The 17,776-nt window shown below is 30.3% G+C and overlaps 3 protein-coding genes, 1 long non-coding RNA gene and 2 other non-coding genes across 7 annotated transcripts; 4 read left to right on the top strand and 2 right to left on the bottom strand.

Annotated features, from left to right (window-relative positions):
• LOC113869486 (protein AE7-like 1) lies at window positions 1-3,632 on the bottom strand. 2 transcript variants are annotated; one of them, XM_027505817.1, is made up of 5 exons: window positions 3,416-3,632; window positions 3,212-3,317; window positions 3,013-3,112; window positions 1,563-1,608; window positions 1-387 (listed from the first exon to the last, which is right to left on the bottom strand). In XM_027505817.1, exons 1-5 carry the CDS (start codon window positions 3,525-3,527, stop codon window positions 287-289), a joined length of 465 nt encoding a protein of 154 aa, XP_027361618.1. In that variant the 5' UTR covers window positions 3,528-3,632; the 3' UTR covers window positions 1-286. The 2 variants fall into 2 exon arrangements, with proteins under 2 accessions (XP_027361618.1, XP_027361619.1); XM_027505818.1 differs by having other exon boundaries at window positions 254-387; window positions 3,212-3,305; window positions 3,398-3,632.
• A 2,609-nt stretch (window positions 3,633-6,241) lies between these two features.
• LOC113870289 (vacuolar sorting protein 39-like) lies at window positions 6,242-9,434 on the top strand. The gene is made up of 7 exons (XM_027506879.1): window positions 6,242-6,274; window positions 7,045-7,105; window positions 7,470-7,690; window positions 7,924-8,166; window positions 8,320-8,763; window positions 8,867-8,965; window positions 9,177-9,434. Exons 1-7 carry the CDS (start codon window positions 6,242-6,244, stop codon window positions 9,432-9,434), a joined length of 1,359 nt encoding a protein of 452 aa, XP_027362680.1.
• TRNAI-UAU lies at window positions 6,257-6,330 on the top strand. The gene has a single exon. It is a non-coding gene; the product is annotated as a tRNA-Ile (tRNA).
• Window positions 9,435-11,522: 2,088 nt separating the features above from the next.
• TRNAQ-CUG lies at window positions 11,523-11,594 on the top strand. The gene has a single exon. It is a non-coding gene; the product is annotated as a tRNA-Gln (tRNA).
• A 2,081-nt stretch (window positions 11,595-13,675) lies between these two features.
• Window positions 13,676-13,960, top strand: LOC113870290 (protein RADIALIS-like 3). Its single transcript, XM_027506880.1, has one exon. The coding sequence runs from the start codon at window positions 13,676-13,678 to the stop codon at window positions 13,958-13,960; it is 285 nt and encodes a 94-aa protein (XP_027362681.1).
• A 1,399-nt stretch (window positions 13,961-15,359) lies between these two features.
• On the bottom strand, window positions 15,360-16,531 carry LOC113870003. The gene is made up of 3 exons (XR_003505515.1): window positions 16,415-16,531; window positions 15,638-15,835; window positions 15,360-15,550 (listed from the first exon to the last, which is right to left on the bottom strand). It is a non-coding gene; the product is annotated as an uncharacterized LOC113870003 (long non-coding RNA).
• Between the last annotated feature and the right edge of the window lie 1,245 nt (window positions 16,532-17,776).

The following is a 17,776-nucleotide window of genomic DNA, read 5'->3' on the forward strand; positions in this document are numbered from 1 at the left end:
TCAACCTGTAAACAGACTCACTACATATTCCGTAAGGTACAAAAATATGGCAAAACGATGTCTAACTTAATCTACATGCATACCAGTATACCACATGCTAAACACAATGTGGAGTTGGGGAGGGGAGGGGAGGGAAGACGCAAAGTTACCTCCTATGAAAATCAAAGAGCTAAACCTTCTTGAAAGGTAAATCCCTTTCAAATAATTTCCAGATTGACTACTTTTTATTGCATCAAGAGCGGCAAATGCCCTGTACAGAGGTTATTATGCAGGCATATCTGCTTGTTCACAGTTCATTAGAGTAGAGGCACTCATCCACAAGCTGGCGGAGGTTGGGATTCTCCAAGGCAGCAGCAACTCTTTCTTTATCATTTAATTGCTTATTGACTGCATGAGAAAGATATGTAGTACTATTAGGAGTTCATGTTGCAGGAAGAAAGGATTCCAAAGAAACTGTAGTTCCTGAGTGAGGCATAGGCAAAATTGGAAGTGTCATGAATTAAGTGCGCATAGTTGTCTTCAGGAGAACATAGAAACATGAAATTTTTTGTTAAATTATAATTTTAATCTCTATAACTAACTTGTTTTGCATTTTAATTTCTATACAAATAAAATCCTATATTTGTTCTTATATATAAAAAAATTAAAAAATAGTCCTTATTATTTATTAAAATTATAACATTACTGTAATTTTTATTCAAGGGCAATAACAATAACTAAGTTTTATTCCACCATGTGAGGTCCCTTACAGGGATCACATGACACCATTGAGCTCATATTAAACTAAATAATATATCCTATGCAAGAACTAAAATGTAGAGCTTTTATATAGAAGGACAAAAATGAAGTGCAAGTATAAGAATTAAAATGAAAAATAGTATAAAATATAAGAAACAAATTTAACATCTTTTTAACTTTGATAAATGGCAAAAACTAATCAAGAAATCATTTTTTATATAAGGACCAAAAAGTAGGTTTTTTTTCATGTATGGGCTGAAACAAAAACAGTGTCAAATGTAGGAATCAATTCATAATTCAACCAAAATTATTAGTATTGTTTGAAATGAAATCTTTCCTAATGTTAAATGCTGCCAAAAACAGAACAGAAAAAAGTGAAGAAAAAGAGAGGGGAAGGGCTTAATCCCAGGAATGGATCTTCTTGTGTACATGACAAGACATGGACATTAAATAGACCCTCCCCCAAAATGAATGTTCATCAAGTCTACGAATCTTTTATCATAATTTAGCTTAATTTGGGTAAGTTTCTAGATAAATATTTATAAGAAAAGAAAATTAATATAAAAAAATAAATAAATCTTCTCTCACAAATTAAAAATAACTTATACTACTCAAGTTTTAAAAAAGTTAAACAAGAGAAATTAAAATATATATATGATTTTAATCGATAGGAGTTTAATTTATCTTCTTATTAATTTTTTTACTCCTACAAGTACTTATGAAGACATTTATCCAAACTAGGCCCTTGTCATGTTGAATTTTAGCATAAGGATCCATCCCTTAAGTCTTAAATGTTATGGTATGAACAATTGTTTAAACTTTACCTGAATCTTCATCAGCATGTGATCCTGGAGAAACCTTGATATCCACCTACAAAGAGAAATATGAATAATAGATGAGATAACTACCAGGCAGAAGACATTCTAAGATCTATACAGACATTTAATCAGAGTGGAAGACAATTTTCAGCGTGGAGCATTTGCAGTTCACATGAAAAGAAAGAAAGCCTCCTGCATGAGTGGAGATTCAAGAGAAAGGGTTGACAAAATAACATGTCACCAACCAAATTCAAATGAATGAAATAACACACTTCAACGACAAAAATATCCAACTACGTTTATAGAGATGCACAAAGAAAGTAATGCAACGGAGTCCCTTGGCATTACCATATGCAATTATTGATTAACTCAGTGGAGCCACTACAAACTTCCACACATGGCATTCACGAAATATATCCAATCCCATTCAAGAAGCTAGAACTAGAATCTAATTCACTCAATGATTATCTTCATTATTTTGTACATGGCACAAGGATCCTACCCCAAGCATCATAAGCACAAATCACAGAATCGCCCCCTCAAACTGCCTATATTCTTCAACATTCGCTACCTCAGCTATGTTCAGCACCAAACATATCAACATGATCATTTGAGTACTATAATTCCTTCCTCAAATGTCTTTCAATATCTTTTTGTCAACATCTATCCCCCTATGAGTTGTCAATTCAAATTCACTGATTTCTTTGTTCACTGTCACATCTCCCTGCCCCCTTAGAAAGCATTCGTTTTTTCAATTCATTTTTCTTTTCAAAATACTTCAATTGGCACACACCTAAATAGGCCAATTCTACAGGTTTGTGCTCAATTTCTCGTGGAATCAAATTCTCATCAATACACATCAAGGAAACGGACCCTGCTCCTGTTATTTCTACACAAAGGACATGGTAAAAATAAATACCATTCTTAACTTCCGTTTTGATGGACTGAATATCTTATGCAGGAAATTGAAGAAAAACACGACTTTTTCCAGGAAATCTACATTGGAAAAAATACATTGCACACCGTTCCCGCTTTTCTATCCAATAATCACAACCACTAGCCCCATTCCACAGAATTGAACACTACAAATAAGAACCAATAAAGAGACCTGCAATTCCATAGAAACGCATCACACTTCTTGTGGGAAAAAAATAAAATTTGCCGAGAATGAAATAAAAAAAGAACAAATCCCCACCAAGATAACGGGAAGTTTCAACCAACGAGAATCCTATTCACTTTTTTTTTTCCCTCTTTCAGTTTCTTTTCTTACTATTTTAACACCATCACACGTTACTAATTTCCAGCCAGCTGTTAAGCTTCAAAAATAAATAAATAACCGTTTCTAAGCAATCAGCAAATGATACACCTCTCTAACCAGTATACGTTTATACTATAGCAAAGTAAAAGCATGCAGAAAAAGACATGTATCAGAGAAGAGGATTCAGAGGCAACAAACTTTGTAATGAGGAGGGAAATAGTGCTTTAGTTTAACTCGCAGACACAGACCAATGACGGTGGCCATGCTACAGTGCTGCACGGTCGGCGTAAAAGTTATTCTAAACAAAATTAAAGTCAAATTAAGAAGGGAATAAATAATTTTTACTAATCCTAAAATGAGAAACAAAAAAATAAAGAAATTAAAAATAAAAACTCACAAAATCCTTCCTAATTTGTCATCGACGGTGATTGATTCCTCAGAGAGAACACTGAGCTGTTCCAAGGAATAAGGATGTTCGGGATCCCTAATATCCCTCACGAAATTTGTCAAATCAAAGTCAAGGATTCAAAAGTTTTGCACCGAACTCAAGCCATCGCAAAGTGAAAACAGATAGAAAATGAAGTGTGCAGAAAAAGGATATCATAAATATCGAGGGGATCAACGGCGTCGTCGGCGTGAGGATCTTCGGAACGAGCGATTCTCTCTTTCTTGGCGTGAACCACGGGATTCGCATTGATCAAACCCAGCGTCATCGCTTTCCACTGTCACTCTCTCTCTCCCACACGCTAATTTCTCAGTCACGGGCGTTCTTTTCGCTTCCTCCATTTATACATGTTACCATTTTGTCTCACAAACAACCTCATGTCAACATTCTTTCAATATTAAATGCATTTAATGTTTTTTAATATTTATTGCTTTATATTTAGTAAATATGATCATTAACATAAAATGTTACTCCTGTAAAAATATTTAAAATCATTATATTTCTTCAGAAGATTCAATTTTGATTGTTCAGAGTTATAGATTTTTTCTAAACAAAATGTAATTAATTGTACTAATAAAACGTGATTCAAATTTTATCTATTGTTAGTGACTCAAATAACTCGATGGATGTATTTCATAAAATTAGTAAATAAAATAATTAAAAGATACAAATAATAATAAATCAGTTAGTTGAATTAACGTTGTTTAATAATATTACTCATTAAACTGATTTATGAGTGTAAAGTGATATAAAAGCATGAATTTAATTGAAGTTTTTTTTTTTTTTTGGATTGCATCGTATTGTTAAATTAAAATAAAAATTTAATATATAATTTTATTTTAAAATTTAATAAGCTTAAAAAATTAATATTTTAATTATGATTTTTCAATATTTTATTATATTGAATGGAATAAATTTTTTACATGTATTTTTTTAATTAAAAACTGAAATATAAATTAATTTTAAATTAAAAAATGTTTAATGCATGAAAAATTACTTGACGAAATGAAAAAAAAAAGGAGGTTTATTTAAACATGGATCGAGATAAAATGAAATTGTGTGTAAGATTTATGAGCATGTTTGATTTATATTATAATTTATTTTTAAAAACATAAAATTAAAAACTATTTTTAGAAAAGAAATAGTAAACGAGACTTTGTGTACTGTTTTTTTTAAAATGAAATTTACTAATCTAATTCATTTTTGTAATATTATTATGAATAACCGTGTGTATAAATTTCTATACGAAACAAACATTCATAAATAATAAAATATTAAATAATTAAATTTGTGTGAAATTTATAAATTTTATATATTTTATTAAAAATTTAAATTGAAGAGTTTAACTGATTTTTTTTAATAACAGGTTATAAAAAGCAACCCTTTGCTTAATTTAACATCACGTGTCGTTTATAATGTTTGTTTAAAAATCATTAGATTTTTTGGTGATGTTTTTGTGTTTTAATTTATCTTAATTTTGTTAGATTGAATATATTAAAAAAGTAATATACTTTATGCTTAAAACACGGGATTATGACATGCTGTGGTTTTAAAGAGATTCATTATTTTAAAAATCAATAATAAATCCCTTTAAAGTATTGGTTAAAAATGAAGCGAAACACGGTTATTAAAAAATATTATTAATATATATTTTCCCATTAATTTTCTTACAAACTAACAATAATTTGATTTATTTTTCAATTTTTAATTGAGTGTCCCAAAAATCTTGATTAACAAGATTCTTATTAAAAATCACATCTAAAATTACTTTCTTTAACAAAACCGCAAAGCGCCTTCTTCAATATTTTCTCCGAACCTCCGTTAACATTTAGAGTTTTACTAAATATTAGCTCAATCGGTACTTAAGATGCTAAGATAATAATTAATCAGCGACATTGATATTTATGTCAAATATTTTAAACTTAAACAAAGAACCAACGTGATAAATATGTTAACAACTTAGAAATTAAAATAAAAACCCATTAAATTTGGATGAAACTAACCAAAAATTATAAAGTCAAAGATTAAGATCACAATCAATGCTTTTGAATATGAATATTAATCGTACAGTTATATATCATATTTAAAAGAAAAATTGTATCACGTTTAGCAATAAGCTTACTCAAATATATATATATATATATATATATATATATATATATATATATATATATATATACTCGTAGTTTAAATATAAAAATTTTAAAAAAAGTTTATCTCATAATAAAAGTAAAAATTATTAATTTAATTATAGTGTAATGACAATATAAATATTTTATACCATTTTTAATTATAATTACCATATTTGATTTTTATAATAACTATTAAGAAGACATGTTGACCGTATATTACAATTAATTGAGTGTAAAAATATTTACATTAGCAACATATTAAGATTAAACTAAAAATTAGTATTAGTTTTTAATTATTATTATTTAATTAAATAATAACGTAAATAGTACTTATTACCTTATGTTTTGTTTAAAATTATAAGTTTCAAACCCAGCAAGAAAGAAAAAACATCATATTGATACATTATTCAGAGTTTTTACTAATCCTTCATGATTTTATTTTCTAATATATATAATCACGTATTTTATTTACATTTTCATTTCTGTCATAAAATTTTTAAATATTTTCTGTAACAAAATTATTTTCAAAATTTTAGTACATTTAAGTAAATATTTTGTTAATATTTTAATATTATATGAGTATTTATATTATAAATTTAAATATAACGTTTATTAAGATAAATTTTGAAAAACAAAAAAAATGTAATTATAAATTTGTCGTAAATTTCTTCAAACTTATCATTTTCTAAAGAAAGACCCTGCCTCGATCATCAACATGTATTTGCGTTGATAACCATTAACAAAGTAAGCTATATACTGTGGCCATTTTTGAACAAATATATTATTGGCAGTTTGTTCAGAAGTGATTGGTGGACTGGGCTTGGGAGTAAGCTGATTATTGTATTATACAATGGAAAAGCAACACGGTCCCGTAGCTCAGTTGGTTAGAGCGTTGGTCTTATGAGCCGAAGGTCGCGGGTTCGAGCCCCGCCGGGACCAATATTTGTGGTTATATATATATATACACACATTTTAAGTTGAGTAATTATTCATCTAAAAATAAAAGAGTTATATATATTATTTTAATAAAAGTTATAAGCTGGGTTGGTTTATACCGCAAAAGGTTATTGTAATTAACCTATGCATGTCAGCAATTTAAGAAAATTTAGATGGTTTGTATGACTACATGACCTTTTTACAGCAGTACGGAGCATATATTTTAAACATGCTACATGGCAATTAGAATGTTATAAATCTAGGCTGTTAGCCCCGTTTCATATCTTCTGTAATATTTTGTGATCTTTTATAAAACTATACTTGTTTTGATGAATATTAAATATGTAACTTACCCTAGAAACCAAGAAGAAAGAGTTGTTTATGTATCTTTTACATAAAATAAACAGTGATTAGTATAATTAATGTATCTGTCTCTTCTTTTTGGAAGAGCAAGCTGAAGTAAGCTTAAAAAAAGAGAATGTGGGATTGAAGGAGCGAAAAGCGTGGGAGAAGAAAATGGTGCACAGCGCGTACGATTGTTTGGAAGTGGTAGGCAATTGCCCTGCCAAGATCGAAGCCATCGAATCGTACGGGTCGAAGCTCCTCCTCGGGTGCTCCGATGGATCGTTCTGAATATACGCCGCGGAATTTTTAAAAAGTTGTCACGGCTAATCTTTTTATTATTGCCTCTAAGACTAATATAGGTGGTGCTTTTAGGAAGTAGTAGTATCTGTAAGTCCACACTCCACAGAAGTTGGTGGTGTATTTATTGTGCCAGGTATTATAACGTGTTCTAGTGTTAATGGAGATTATATGAAGATATTCTTCTTTTGCATTATTTGATAGTCTAGATCAAATGACACTTTATCGTTAAAATACGAACTATTTTGGTTTTGTGGCTCTGATATGCTAGCAGCAATAGTTTGAGCTTTTTCCTATATGGGCTAATTCAGTTCTTTTCCTCTGCATCTAGCTGTACTAGAAAGTGTTGTCGGTGTAAAGTCACTCACCAATTAATTATAAAAAGATGTGTTCAATCTCCATTACATGTGGATTTTAAGTTTTCCAGGAGACTCAAAATCCTCCAAAGCAAAAAAGTTGTTTCCAATTCTTAGTTTTTAATTTGGTGGTTTCTGATGCAGCCGCTTGTGGGACCGACCCCATACTTGTTCTGGAGTTCTCAATGCTTGTTCTTGAAAGCTGTCCATCTCAAACTGTTGAGCTCTTTCTGTCCGGAAATATTCCAGCTGATATGGTGAACTCATATTTGAAGCAGCATTCTCTAAACATGCAAGCTAGGTACTTGGAGTTTATGCTTGCAATGAATGAGAATGCCATATCGGGCAATTTGCAGAATGAAATGGTGAGGACCTCTTGCATCTTATTCAAAGGCTTCAAGGAATGAATCAATTCTGTTTTTTATTTTGGCTTGATGGGAACAGGGTTTTTGGTGGATTTCATGTAAATAGCTAGTAAATTTTTTGCAAAAGCATTATGGTGATGCTGCTGCAAACTCAGTTGCTTTATTGTCAACACGTTTTATATTTGATTATTAGTAGGAGAAAATCTCTGAATTTACAGTATTCTGCAATGTAGGTACACATCTATCTTTCTGAAGTACTCGAGTGGCATGCTGCTTTAAGTGCTCAACAAAAATGGGATGAGAAAGCTTATTCCCCAACAAGGAAAAAGCTATTGTCTGCCTTAGAGAGCATATCAGGATACAGTCCAGAGGCTTCGCTAAAACGACTTCCACCAGATGCTTTATATGAAGAGCGAGCAATATTGTTGGGAAATATGAACCAACATAAACTGGCATTATCTTTGTATGTTCACAAGGTAGATCAAATATATATCATCTGTATTGCGATGGGGAGACTCATTGATGTTGACATTTTCTGATATCCCTGATGCATAAGTTCATTGCTTCGTGTATGAGTGTCATATAAATCAGTTTTTATGCTAATGAATGAGTGTGTTTTTCATTTGTAGCTTAATGTCCCGGAACTGGCATTGTCTTATTGTGATCGGGTCTATGAGTCTACTCATCTGCCATCTTTAAAATATTCCAGCAACATATACCTTGTGCTTCTACAAATCTATTTGAATCCTCGAAGGACCACATCAGGTTTTGAGAAGAGAATTACAAATCTGTTATCCCCACAGAATACAACCATTCCAAAAGTTAGTTCATTGACATCAGTAAAAAGTAGAGGCCGAGGATCAAAGAAAATTGCTGCAATAGAGGGTGCAGAAGACACAAAAGTTAGTTTGAGCAGCACTGACAGTGGCAGGAGTGATGGTGATGCAGATGAATACAGTGAGAGTGGTTCTACTATCATGCTTGATGAGGTCCTTGATTTGTTGAGCCGCAGGTGGGATAGAATAAATGGAGCTCAGGCTCTTAAACTTTTACCAAAAGAGACTAAATTACAGGTATCCATTGCTTGCTAGTGCACTATAGCTACACAATTACTTTTACTGGTCAAACTTTTGTTAGTTTCTTCAATCTGGTATGAAGTGCATCTATAATATGCAGGACCTGCTTTCGTTTCTTGGACCCCTTCCGAGAAAATCTAGTGAAATGTACCGAAATTGTTCAGTGATAAAGAGCTTGAGACAGAGCGAGAACCTTCAGGTAAGCATACACCGGGAATAAAAAATTTATCCATCATTAAAAGTTTCTTACTTCTGAATGGAATTATTGGACAACATCATTAGTTCGTACCTCATAGTATTTGTACTGTAGGATGTAACATGGCGGAGTCAATGAGTCGCGCTCTTGCGCATTTGCATACTTTTGTTTTGTTAGTATCTATCAAGTAGCATAATTCATTTTGTTCACACAGGTGAAAGATGAACTCTATGGTCAGAGGAAAGCAATTGTAAAGATAACCAGTGATAGCATGTGTTCTCTGTGCCATAAGAAAATAGGGACTAGTGTTTTTGCAGTCCACCCCAATGGGCAAAGGAGTAGGCAAAGGATCTCAATTGAGGAAGCGATTGTAAAACTGAAGGGCCATACCGATGGGTGGTCCAATTGTCTCGTGTGTGTGTACGCTTTTTACCCATGGTACCTGCTGGTCGGTGGATTATTACCGCAGTGACACTGTGATATGTTCGGGAATTCTTTTTTACAGTCAGTGTAAAAGGTGAGATTTGGTATGTGAAGAGCTCGATGTGTTTATTTTCTTGTGATGTAAACATTCGGGTTAGAGGGTCGGACATTTATTTGTTTTGAGCATTGAAAAGGAGCAGATTTTGCCCCTCTTTTTTCTTATGTGCTGTATTATCTGCACTAAATATATAAAAGTTAAATTTCAATATTAATTATTATCAAAATATATTGATAAATTGTATATAGTGTTGGAAAGAATTATAATAATATAAGATTCTTACACTAAACTCTAAACACAGATAAAATGTACTACTTCTGATCTTTTTACAAGAAACAAAAAATTAAATATCTAAGATTAAGAAAATCAATTAAGTCACTTATTTTTTTATAAATATAAATTTTATTTTAAAAATATTCATGATATTAATTACTATAATTAGTAATTTATATAATTAACGATGATACTAATAAAATAAAGTATAAAAAAAATTTAATAATTAATACTTCTTCAATTTATTATTTATTCTATATAATAAAGACAAATAAAATATTTTATTTTATTTTTTATAAAAAGAATAATACACATATTTTTCATGATTTGGCTGTGTATGGTTACATTCTATAGAAACTCTAAAAAAAATAAAAATCATGATACATATATATCAAATGCAAATTCAAACTCTAAATATATAATGTATTTAGAGATAGTGAATCTCACAATGCAAATTTTTTGCTAATCCAAATAATTTGTATTTTTTAAATACAAAAATAAAGATATAATATAATATTACAAATGTTGTGGTAAATAATATTTTTTTAGTGAGATTTTAGTAATTGAAAATTTAAAGCTTATAATCAAGCATTGAAAACATTGAAGTTACATGACAGTTCTATTGAAGATAGTGTTAAGATGAATAAGAAATTAAATGAACATTGATAAAATTTATTTTAAAATGAAAGTCATGTATAACATATGACAGTTATTAAGATTACTTGAGAATTTATTATGATTGAGTATAGAGTGCGAATTTTCTTTCAAGATGTCTATGGGACCCTCCCTCCTCCAACAAAGGTCAGAAGTTTGTTTGAGAATAAAACTTTATTAAAATTGTTTAATTCATCATTTAAAATTATATTACAACTACTGAGACAGTATTTTATAAATATATAATTATTTTAAATATATTAACTATTTTTTTATTGTTCAATTAGAATAAAAGAAATATCTTATTCTTCAATTTTTTTAGTAGATCTTTGAACAGGATTTTTCAACCGAGAAGAAGTTTTGAAGATGTATTTAAGTGTTAGAGTAACATCTGAACAATTATTGTAATTAATTAATGCCCTTAAAAAATAATGATTATAAAATTATAATCAACATTAGTGTAAAATGTTTAAATATCTTATAAAATATTTTAATTTTATAGTTTACTATTATATTATATACTGACATTTTTAATAAATATTACATGTTTTTACGGCTCAATTCATATTATATATTTTCTTTAATTCGAACATTTTTTTTAGTTAAGATTAACAAATAAATAATAATCTTTGCGACTTAAACATATAAGAAGGTTTAACTTAAAATTATTCTTTTAAATAAGAAAGCCTCGTGACTTATGTATGAAACTAAAATTTCTACTACATTTGTGATTTCACACTTATCTATCATCATTTAATATATTACTCCTTAATGTGGTATATAGGTAGCCTTCTTAATAGTTTAACTCCATCGAGGTATCAATTATGACAAGTTAAGCATATAAGAATAATTCAAGATAAATCATTAATCTTTTAAGTGTAAAAGGTTCATGCTTTACGTATAATATGAATATTCTATTCAATGTGAGATTTATAAAAACAATAATGATTATTTATCATAACTACTATTATATTAAATATTAAGGAATATCTAAAAACATACAAAATTTAAATATAAATAATTTATAATATTAATTCTTTATATTCCTTTGGATACTTAAGTTTAATCGATAAATAAAATGGTATGTTAGGGGGCAAATAAGCAAATCACTTTTAGTAATGTTATATTATATTTTATGATCTCAACACTAAAGGTCCCATGGTCTAGTGGTCAGGACATTGGACTCTGAATCCAGTAACCCGAGTTCAAATCTCGGTGGGACTTCTTCACATTTTACTTTCTTATTTTTATTAATTCATTGTTTGGCTGTTAAATAATAGCTTTCATTGTTATTATTTTATGTTAACTTCCATTATCTTTCTCGTAATTTTATGTTTAAAAGCAAACTCCATTTGCAAACCTAAAAACCAAACAGACTCTTAGTCCTACAGCTTTTTATTATTTTTTTGGTCTCGAGTCCTACAACTTAAGGGAGGCCTAGAAAAGATTGGTCAAGCCCTTCGCATAATACTAATCTGCAACCAAGAGCCAGGTTCTACCTACCTTTTTTCTACGCTGTGATTCTACAAACCTTAGCATTAAAGATATGAAAAGGGTAGAACTTGGCATCCTAATTACAACATTCACTCTCTGTTTTTTAAACAATTTAATAATTTTATTATTATTTTATAAAATCAATAAACAATTTTTAATGTAAAATTTTAGATTTTAAAAAAATATAAAATAATAAAATACAAGCTATTGTTTGTCTCTGAGGGGAATGAAATGCACACTTGCATGTTGTAATAGCAAGGCGCAACTGAATAGGGCACGAGCGAAGCATCTAAGGAGTTAAAAACACGCGTGTCCACACGCGCAGGGAACATCACGTGGAGTTTGGATGGACGCAAGGATGCAGATGAGACAGTGAGAATCGAGGCCCTATAATTAAATTTTGTCGAAGGAACGTTCTCGTACCTAATACACTTACTAAGAATATTAAGGCGTACACGTGTCTCTACGTTCTTGAATTCTTCAATCCACGTGTTATGTCTTTTGTGTCCTATGTTTCTCTTCAATCGATAAGGAAATTGCTGGAAAAACTCAAGTTCAACAATGGCTTCTACATGTCAAGCCCTTTTTGTTCGGTCGTATCATGTCAAGTACAATTAAATGTAATTTTCATTCAGTTACGCTGGTCACGTGAAAAGAAATAAACGACAGAGTCAAAATATTTATAGAAATTAAGAAAATAAGTAAATGTTAAACTAACACAGTAATTATTCGTATTTATTTTAATTATTCCTATTTTTATATAAAATCGGTAGGATAATAATAATTTTTCCTATCCGAATTGTAGTTTTATCCTTGTTTTTGCTCTTATAAATGAAAAAATAATAATTTTCTTAGTATATGATTAAACGTTAAATTTTGAAATCAAATTCTGAATAATTTATTTTACTATGGGAGACACACGATAGTATTAATTTTCAATTTATGGGAATGGATATTTTAATATCAGTTTTTCTATATTTATAAAAAAAATTACTCTTTTTTTTTCTCTTTGTTGGCATTAAATTAATAAGATTATACAAAAAATTGTATATGTCAATGAAAAAAAAAATTCAAATGATGTAATCATATAAAAATCATATGTAAAACAATCCTTTTAATAAACAAATGAAAACCTCATATGAAAAGTTTGTTAATGAACTTTTAGAACAAGTAAAAATAAAATTAAAATATGATAAAGTTTTATGTGCGGTCATTAGAGCATATATTGATAAAGAAATATTTGTTTAATATATATTAATTTTTTTATTGTTTTTAAAATTATTAAATATACTGTTTTCATATATTCGCAAATCTCCAAACCCAACCTCTAGATTTCATATTAGCTCAAATTTTCATTACACAAGAACAAAGCATGGGGGTTATTGGGAACGAAATCCTTATTTATTCTCAGCCTTTCAGATAGAACCCAGGAAGACTTGAAAGGGAAGCAACTGAGACTAATCTTTAGAACTAAACCTTCTAATTAATCAACAGCTGCACAATCATCTTATAATATAAGCACAGTATTTATAACATGTACTTTTGTTTGACAACTTGCAGCCTTTCCATATATAAGTTTAAATGGCGCACCAATTACCAGTTTTGCAGTGTCATTTCTTGAATCTAGTGTCCTTATAATATTCACATTAACAACTTCCTACTTCATTGTGTTTCCAACCAGTCTTCTACCTATTCCTTTCCCACTCATTTACTTACCTTTTGCAGTCAAAGATTCTTCCTAATTTAGTGACTAGTTGTTCACAGGATTACCTCTTTCTTCCCGTCTGAAATCCTATCTGATTTGGGTAGCAATGACATCTAACACACTTTCTTCTCCTAACACCAGTCTAAGATGGACAACAGAGAAGAACAAACTGTTTGAAAATGCTTTGGCAATATATGATAAGGAAACCCCTGACCGTTGGTACAACGTAGCCATGTTTGTTGGAGGAACAACTGAAGTAGAAGTCAAGAGGCAATATGAGATGCTTCTAGAGGACATCAAAAACATTGAGTCAGGCAAGGTTCCCCTCCCTGCTTACAGGAGAAATGCTGCATGTAGCAAAGTAAACATCAGCAATGCAGAGCAAAGGTAACATATATATGTATGATCCCCCCATTAGCATTATTGTGGCAACAAATTTATTGTGGAAACTCTCAATGAAAGAGTTACTCTCTGGTAAGTGTGTATTTGAAAAACATGTTCAGCAAAATATGTAAACATGTATCCAATTCAAAAATTATAACTAGATCCATGACTATTCAAATGTGAATTCAAAACACGCACGAAGTGTATATTTAGATTTATGTTGGAAAAGTCATAAATACATGTTTACTTTAGCACTTTTGTAACTCTCGGGTAGGATCTATGTTCACAAGTTTTTCAGCATGGTTTTAAACACATACTAAGTATGTTATGCCACAATTTTTTAATAACAATTCTCCTAAAGTGGGATGGGAATAGTTCTTGAAAGTGATCAATATGTCTTTTAATCCTCTACTTACCTAGGAGCGGCAGGTGTTGATACTCATCACAAATCGACAATAATAATTTATAAGAATTCATGTTTATATTAAGTAAGTCTAGTAGTATAAAAGTTGGTTGCCTACCCACCTCTTAAACTACGTGAGAAACTAAGGCAATAGAAAAAGATGTAAAGTACAAGTTACTCCACTCTCATGAATAAATAGTGTATATATCACAACCGCTTATTCTGAATTATCTATATAATTTGCATGCTTCAAAGGCACAGTTTTATTTCATTCGAATATCTTATTTAAAATTTGATTATGAATCTTACACTTCTTCTTTTGCAACCTTAATTGCCTAATAAAAGTAATCAACACTTCCCATTTGTTTCATAATTGCATTTTTTTTTTCTTTTGTTATAAATTGTGTGCAGGTTGAGAGATTTAAAACTCTAGCTGAAGAATGATCTTCAAAGGGACGAGGAACAATATTTCTCAAGAATTTATGTTAACAATTATGAAACATCATCGGGTCAGTAACGCTGTTTTTTCTCTGAACTTTTCCTTCTAGGTGTGTAATAAATTTCATCCATGCTTACTATTTGACATTTCTTTTTATGTAAAGAGAAATTAAAAGAAAAAATAAAACTCAAATAAGCGTTGCTGCAAATGACATATTGAGCTTTTACTTTCAAACAACTCATACTAATGAAAACTGAATTCAAAGATAATGCTGAGTTTGGTTTATCTTGCTAACTACGTGCTACTACAAAATGTAGCCAGAGCTAATGTGTTTAGATTCCCGTTTATCAATGTGTTGGATTTATATTTATAAATTTTTTCATCCATATTTTCACACATATTTATTTTAATGCTTATAAGTTGAACCATTGAATTATATGTGTTAAATTCATAAACAATTGAAGTCACGAATGATATAATGAAAGAATCCAATCAGTGAAACGATCAAATTTCTAGGCGGTGAAACACAAATGCATCACAATTCACAAATCTGCTATTGGTGTAGTAAAGAAATATCCTGCGTCGAAAATCTGAGGTCTTGGGATATACTATAAACCCTTTTAAGGTAACCCTCCACTGATGTACTGATGATGATTCACGAAAGCCTTCTAGTTCCTTCTAGATGACTGAAGGGGTACAGAGTTTTCGTTTGTGCTGTCACCGCTTTTCCCAAAAATCTTTGATGCATTAGCTATCTGTTTCAAACAAGATAGTATAATTTATCACTTACGACATCATCAACAACAGAGACTTTGTTGTATGCATCCACAGTAGAAACTTACCTTTCTAATTGTGTTTCTCAAGCATGTCTTGTGTTCGTCCGCAGAAGCATTTATAAATTCATGAAAATGGTTTCTCAAATTAGAGACGAAGCTCCCATTCTCAGACTTGTTTCTTTGGCAAAATGTGACTCTTGATGCTGTGTTGACTGCTAGTTTCTTGTCAGTCTGTTTGTTGTTAGAACCCATTCTAGCCAGCACCTACCACAATCTTCCACCAAGATTTTTGTATGAATCTATCTGTTTAAAACTGATCTTGAATGCTTCTCATTTCACTTCCTTTTTATTTCATTTTTGAGTAATATAACCTTATATAACAATTCAGCAGTTAACACATCCTTTCACTGAAGATATTAGAGCTTGACCATAATGAACCCATTAAAAGGAACCTTCCTCTTCCATAATTTTTCTACAAACACCACTAAATCGACAATATAGAGGGAAAGGGAAGGGATAATATAGTTTTTATTTTTAAATTAAGAAAATTATATAATATATATAAAAACAAACAAATGGTAAAAAGACATAAGGTTAAAATACCATTTTATTTCCTTCGTTTAAGAAATTAAAAAGGAAAATGGTAAAAAGACACAACATTGTAGTTAATCACTGAAAGTCTGAGAAATAACGAAACAGAACTACTGCACAAACCCATCTAATATGTCTGCATAAAACATTCTTAAGAAATAACATTCACTATCTAAATTGTTGGAAGCGTCGAATTAAAAACAGAGTAAAAAACAAATGCATGGAAAAAGGAGAGAAATCATAGTGACTTACTTTGAGCGAACAACAAAAAAGGGAAGAGCAATACTGTGGCAAAGTTCAAGAGCTTCTGTTCTGCCTTTCATTCATGTCGATCCCACATTTGCTGTAACAATTGGTATCATTTTGTTTCCAAACGGTGTCGTATACCCACTTCCGCTGGGTTTCTGATTTTACGGGAGCGTCGACACAGAATTGAGTGTGTTTTTTTTTTTTTTATATAATTGGTCCAAAAGGTAGCCTAGCGTTGGATTGAAGGCAGGCCTATTTTAATTTACAGCAGGCCTAAGCCCATTAATTAAGACTCTTGTCTCCAAAAGACCGTTGGAGCAAACACAACGGGATTAGAGAAAACAAAGGAAAAGGCAAGAGAAGAGAGCACGGGAAAACGGAAAATTCTTTTAAAAAGTGAACTGTAGCTTATTCTGTTTTTCTATTTTTTTTTTCCTCATAAAGTTGTGAAGGTCATCGTATGTGTCAAAGCTGGCCTATATGATAAGATATAGACGAAACAATTTGAACAGGATTTAATCCCAAAATCAAACAGTTGGGAAGCTATGTTTGAAAACTTTTTTTAGAAAAAAAAGGAAGAAATGATGAATTTTTAAAATTAAGATTGTCTGTAAAAAAATAAAATTGAGAGGCTTTGTAATAATTTATTATTTTATTTTAAAAAATCTCAAATTAAATAATATTTTCTTAAAATGCAAGTTATCCTACAATTTCCTTCCAAATCTATTTATCCCAAACATGTATCCTTAATAAACCCAGTAATGCATGAGGTAGAACTCTTCAGAAACTTAAGTGGAGTTACATGAAAACAGTATTTTATTTTGTATCAATCCCTTAACTTCTATCATTTTCACATTAATCAGTCCGTTGGCTACGTGTTTAAATGTCCCAGCTATTCCTTAATCCTTATGCATAAGTGTCTCGGTTCAATGAAATTACAGAATTGATGAAAGCTACCCTTATCGCAAAATTATTCTTAAGTTTTCATTGGAGACGCTTAAAAAGTTCAAAGACAACTTATAAAAATAATTTAAAACTCTTAGAAGCTCTTTTATCTCATTTTAATAATTTTCCTAACATAAACTATTAAGATAAACTGTTTATAACTTTTTCCAATAATTTTTATAATTAATTTTTTTACATAAATCCTCATTTAGAAAGAGCTTCCAGTATATGATTCATAGGTAAGTAAGCTGCAAGTCATCTCATATTTATTAAAACCTAATCCAATACTGTACAAGCACCACATTTACTCAATTTCCATAATGTCCTCCAAAGACAGTATATTGGATTAAAGAATTCTCTTGTAATTTGAAAATATATGATGGACGATGGCATAAACAAGCATTAGTCCAGCAAGTAGAT

Source organism: Abrus precatorius, unplaced genomic scaffold (genome assembly GCF_003935025.1).
Source record: "Abrus precatorius isolate BTA unplaced genomic scaffold, Abrus_2018 Scaffold6, whole genome shotgun sequence".
NCBI classification, from domain to species: Eukaryota; Viridiplantae; Streptophyta; class Magnoliopsida; order Fabales; family Fabaceae; genus Abrus; species Abrus precatorius.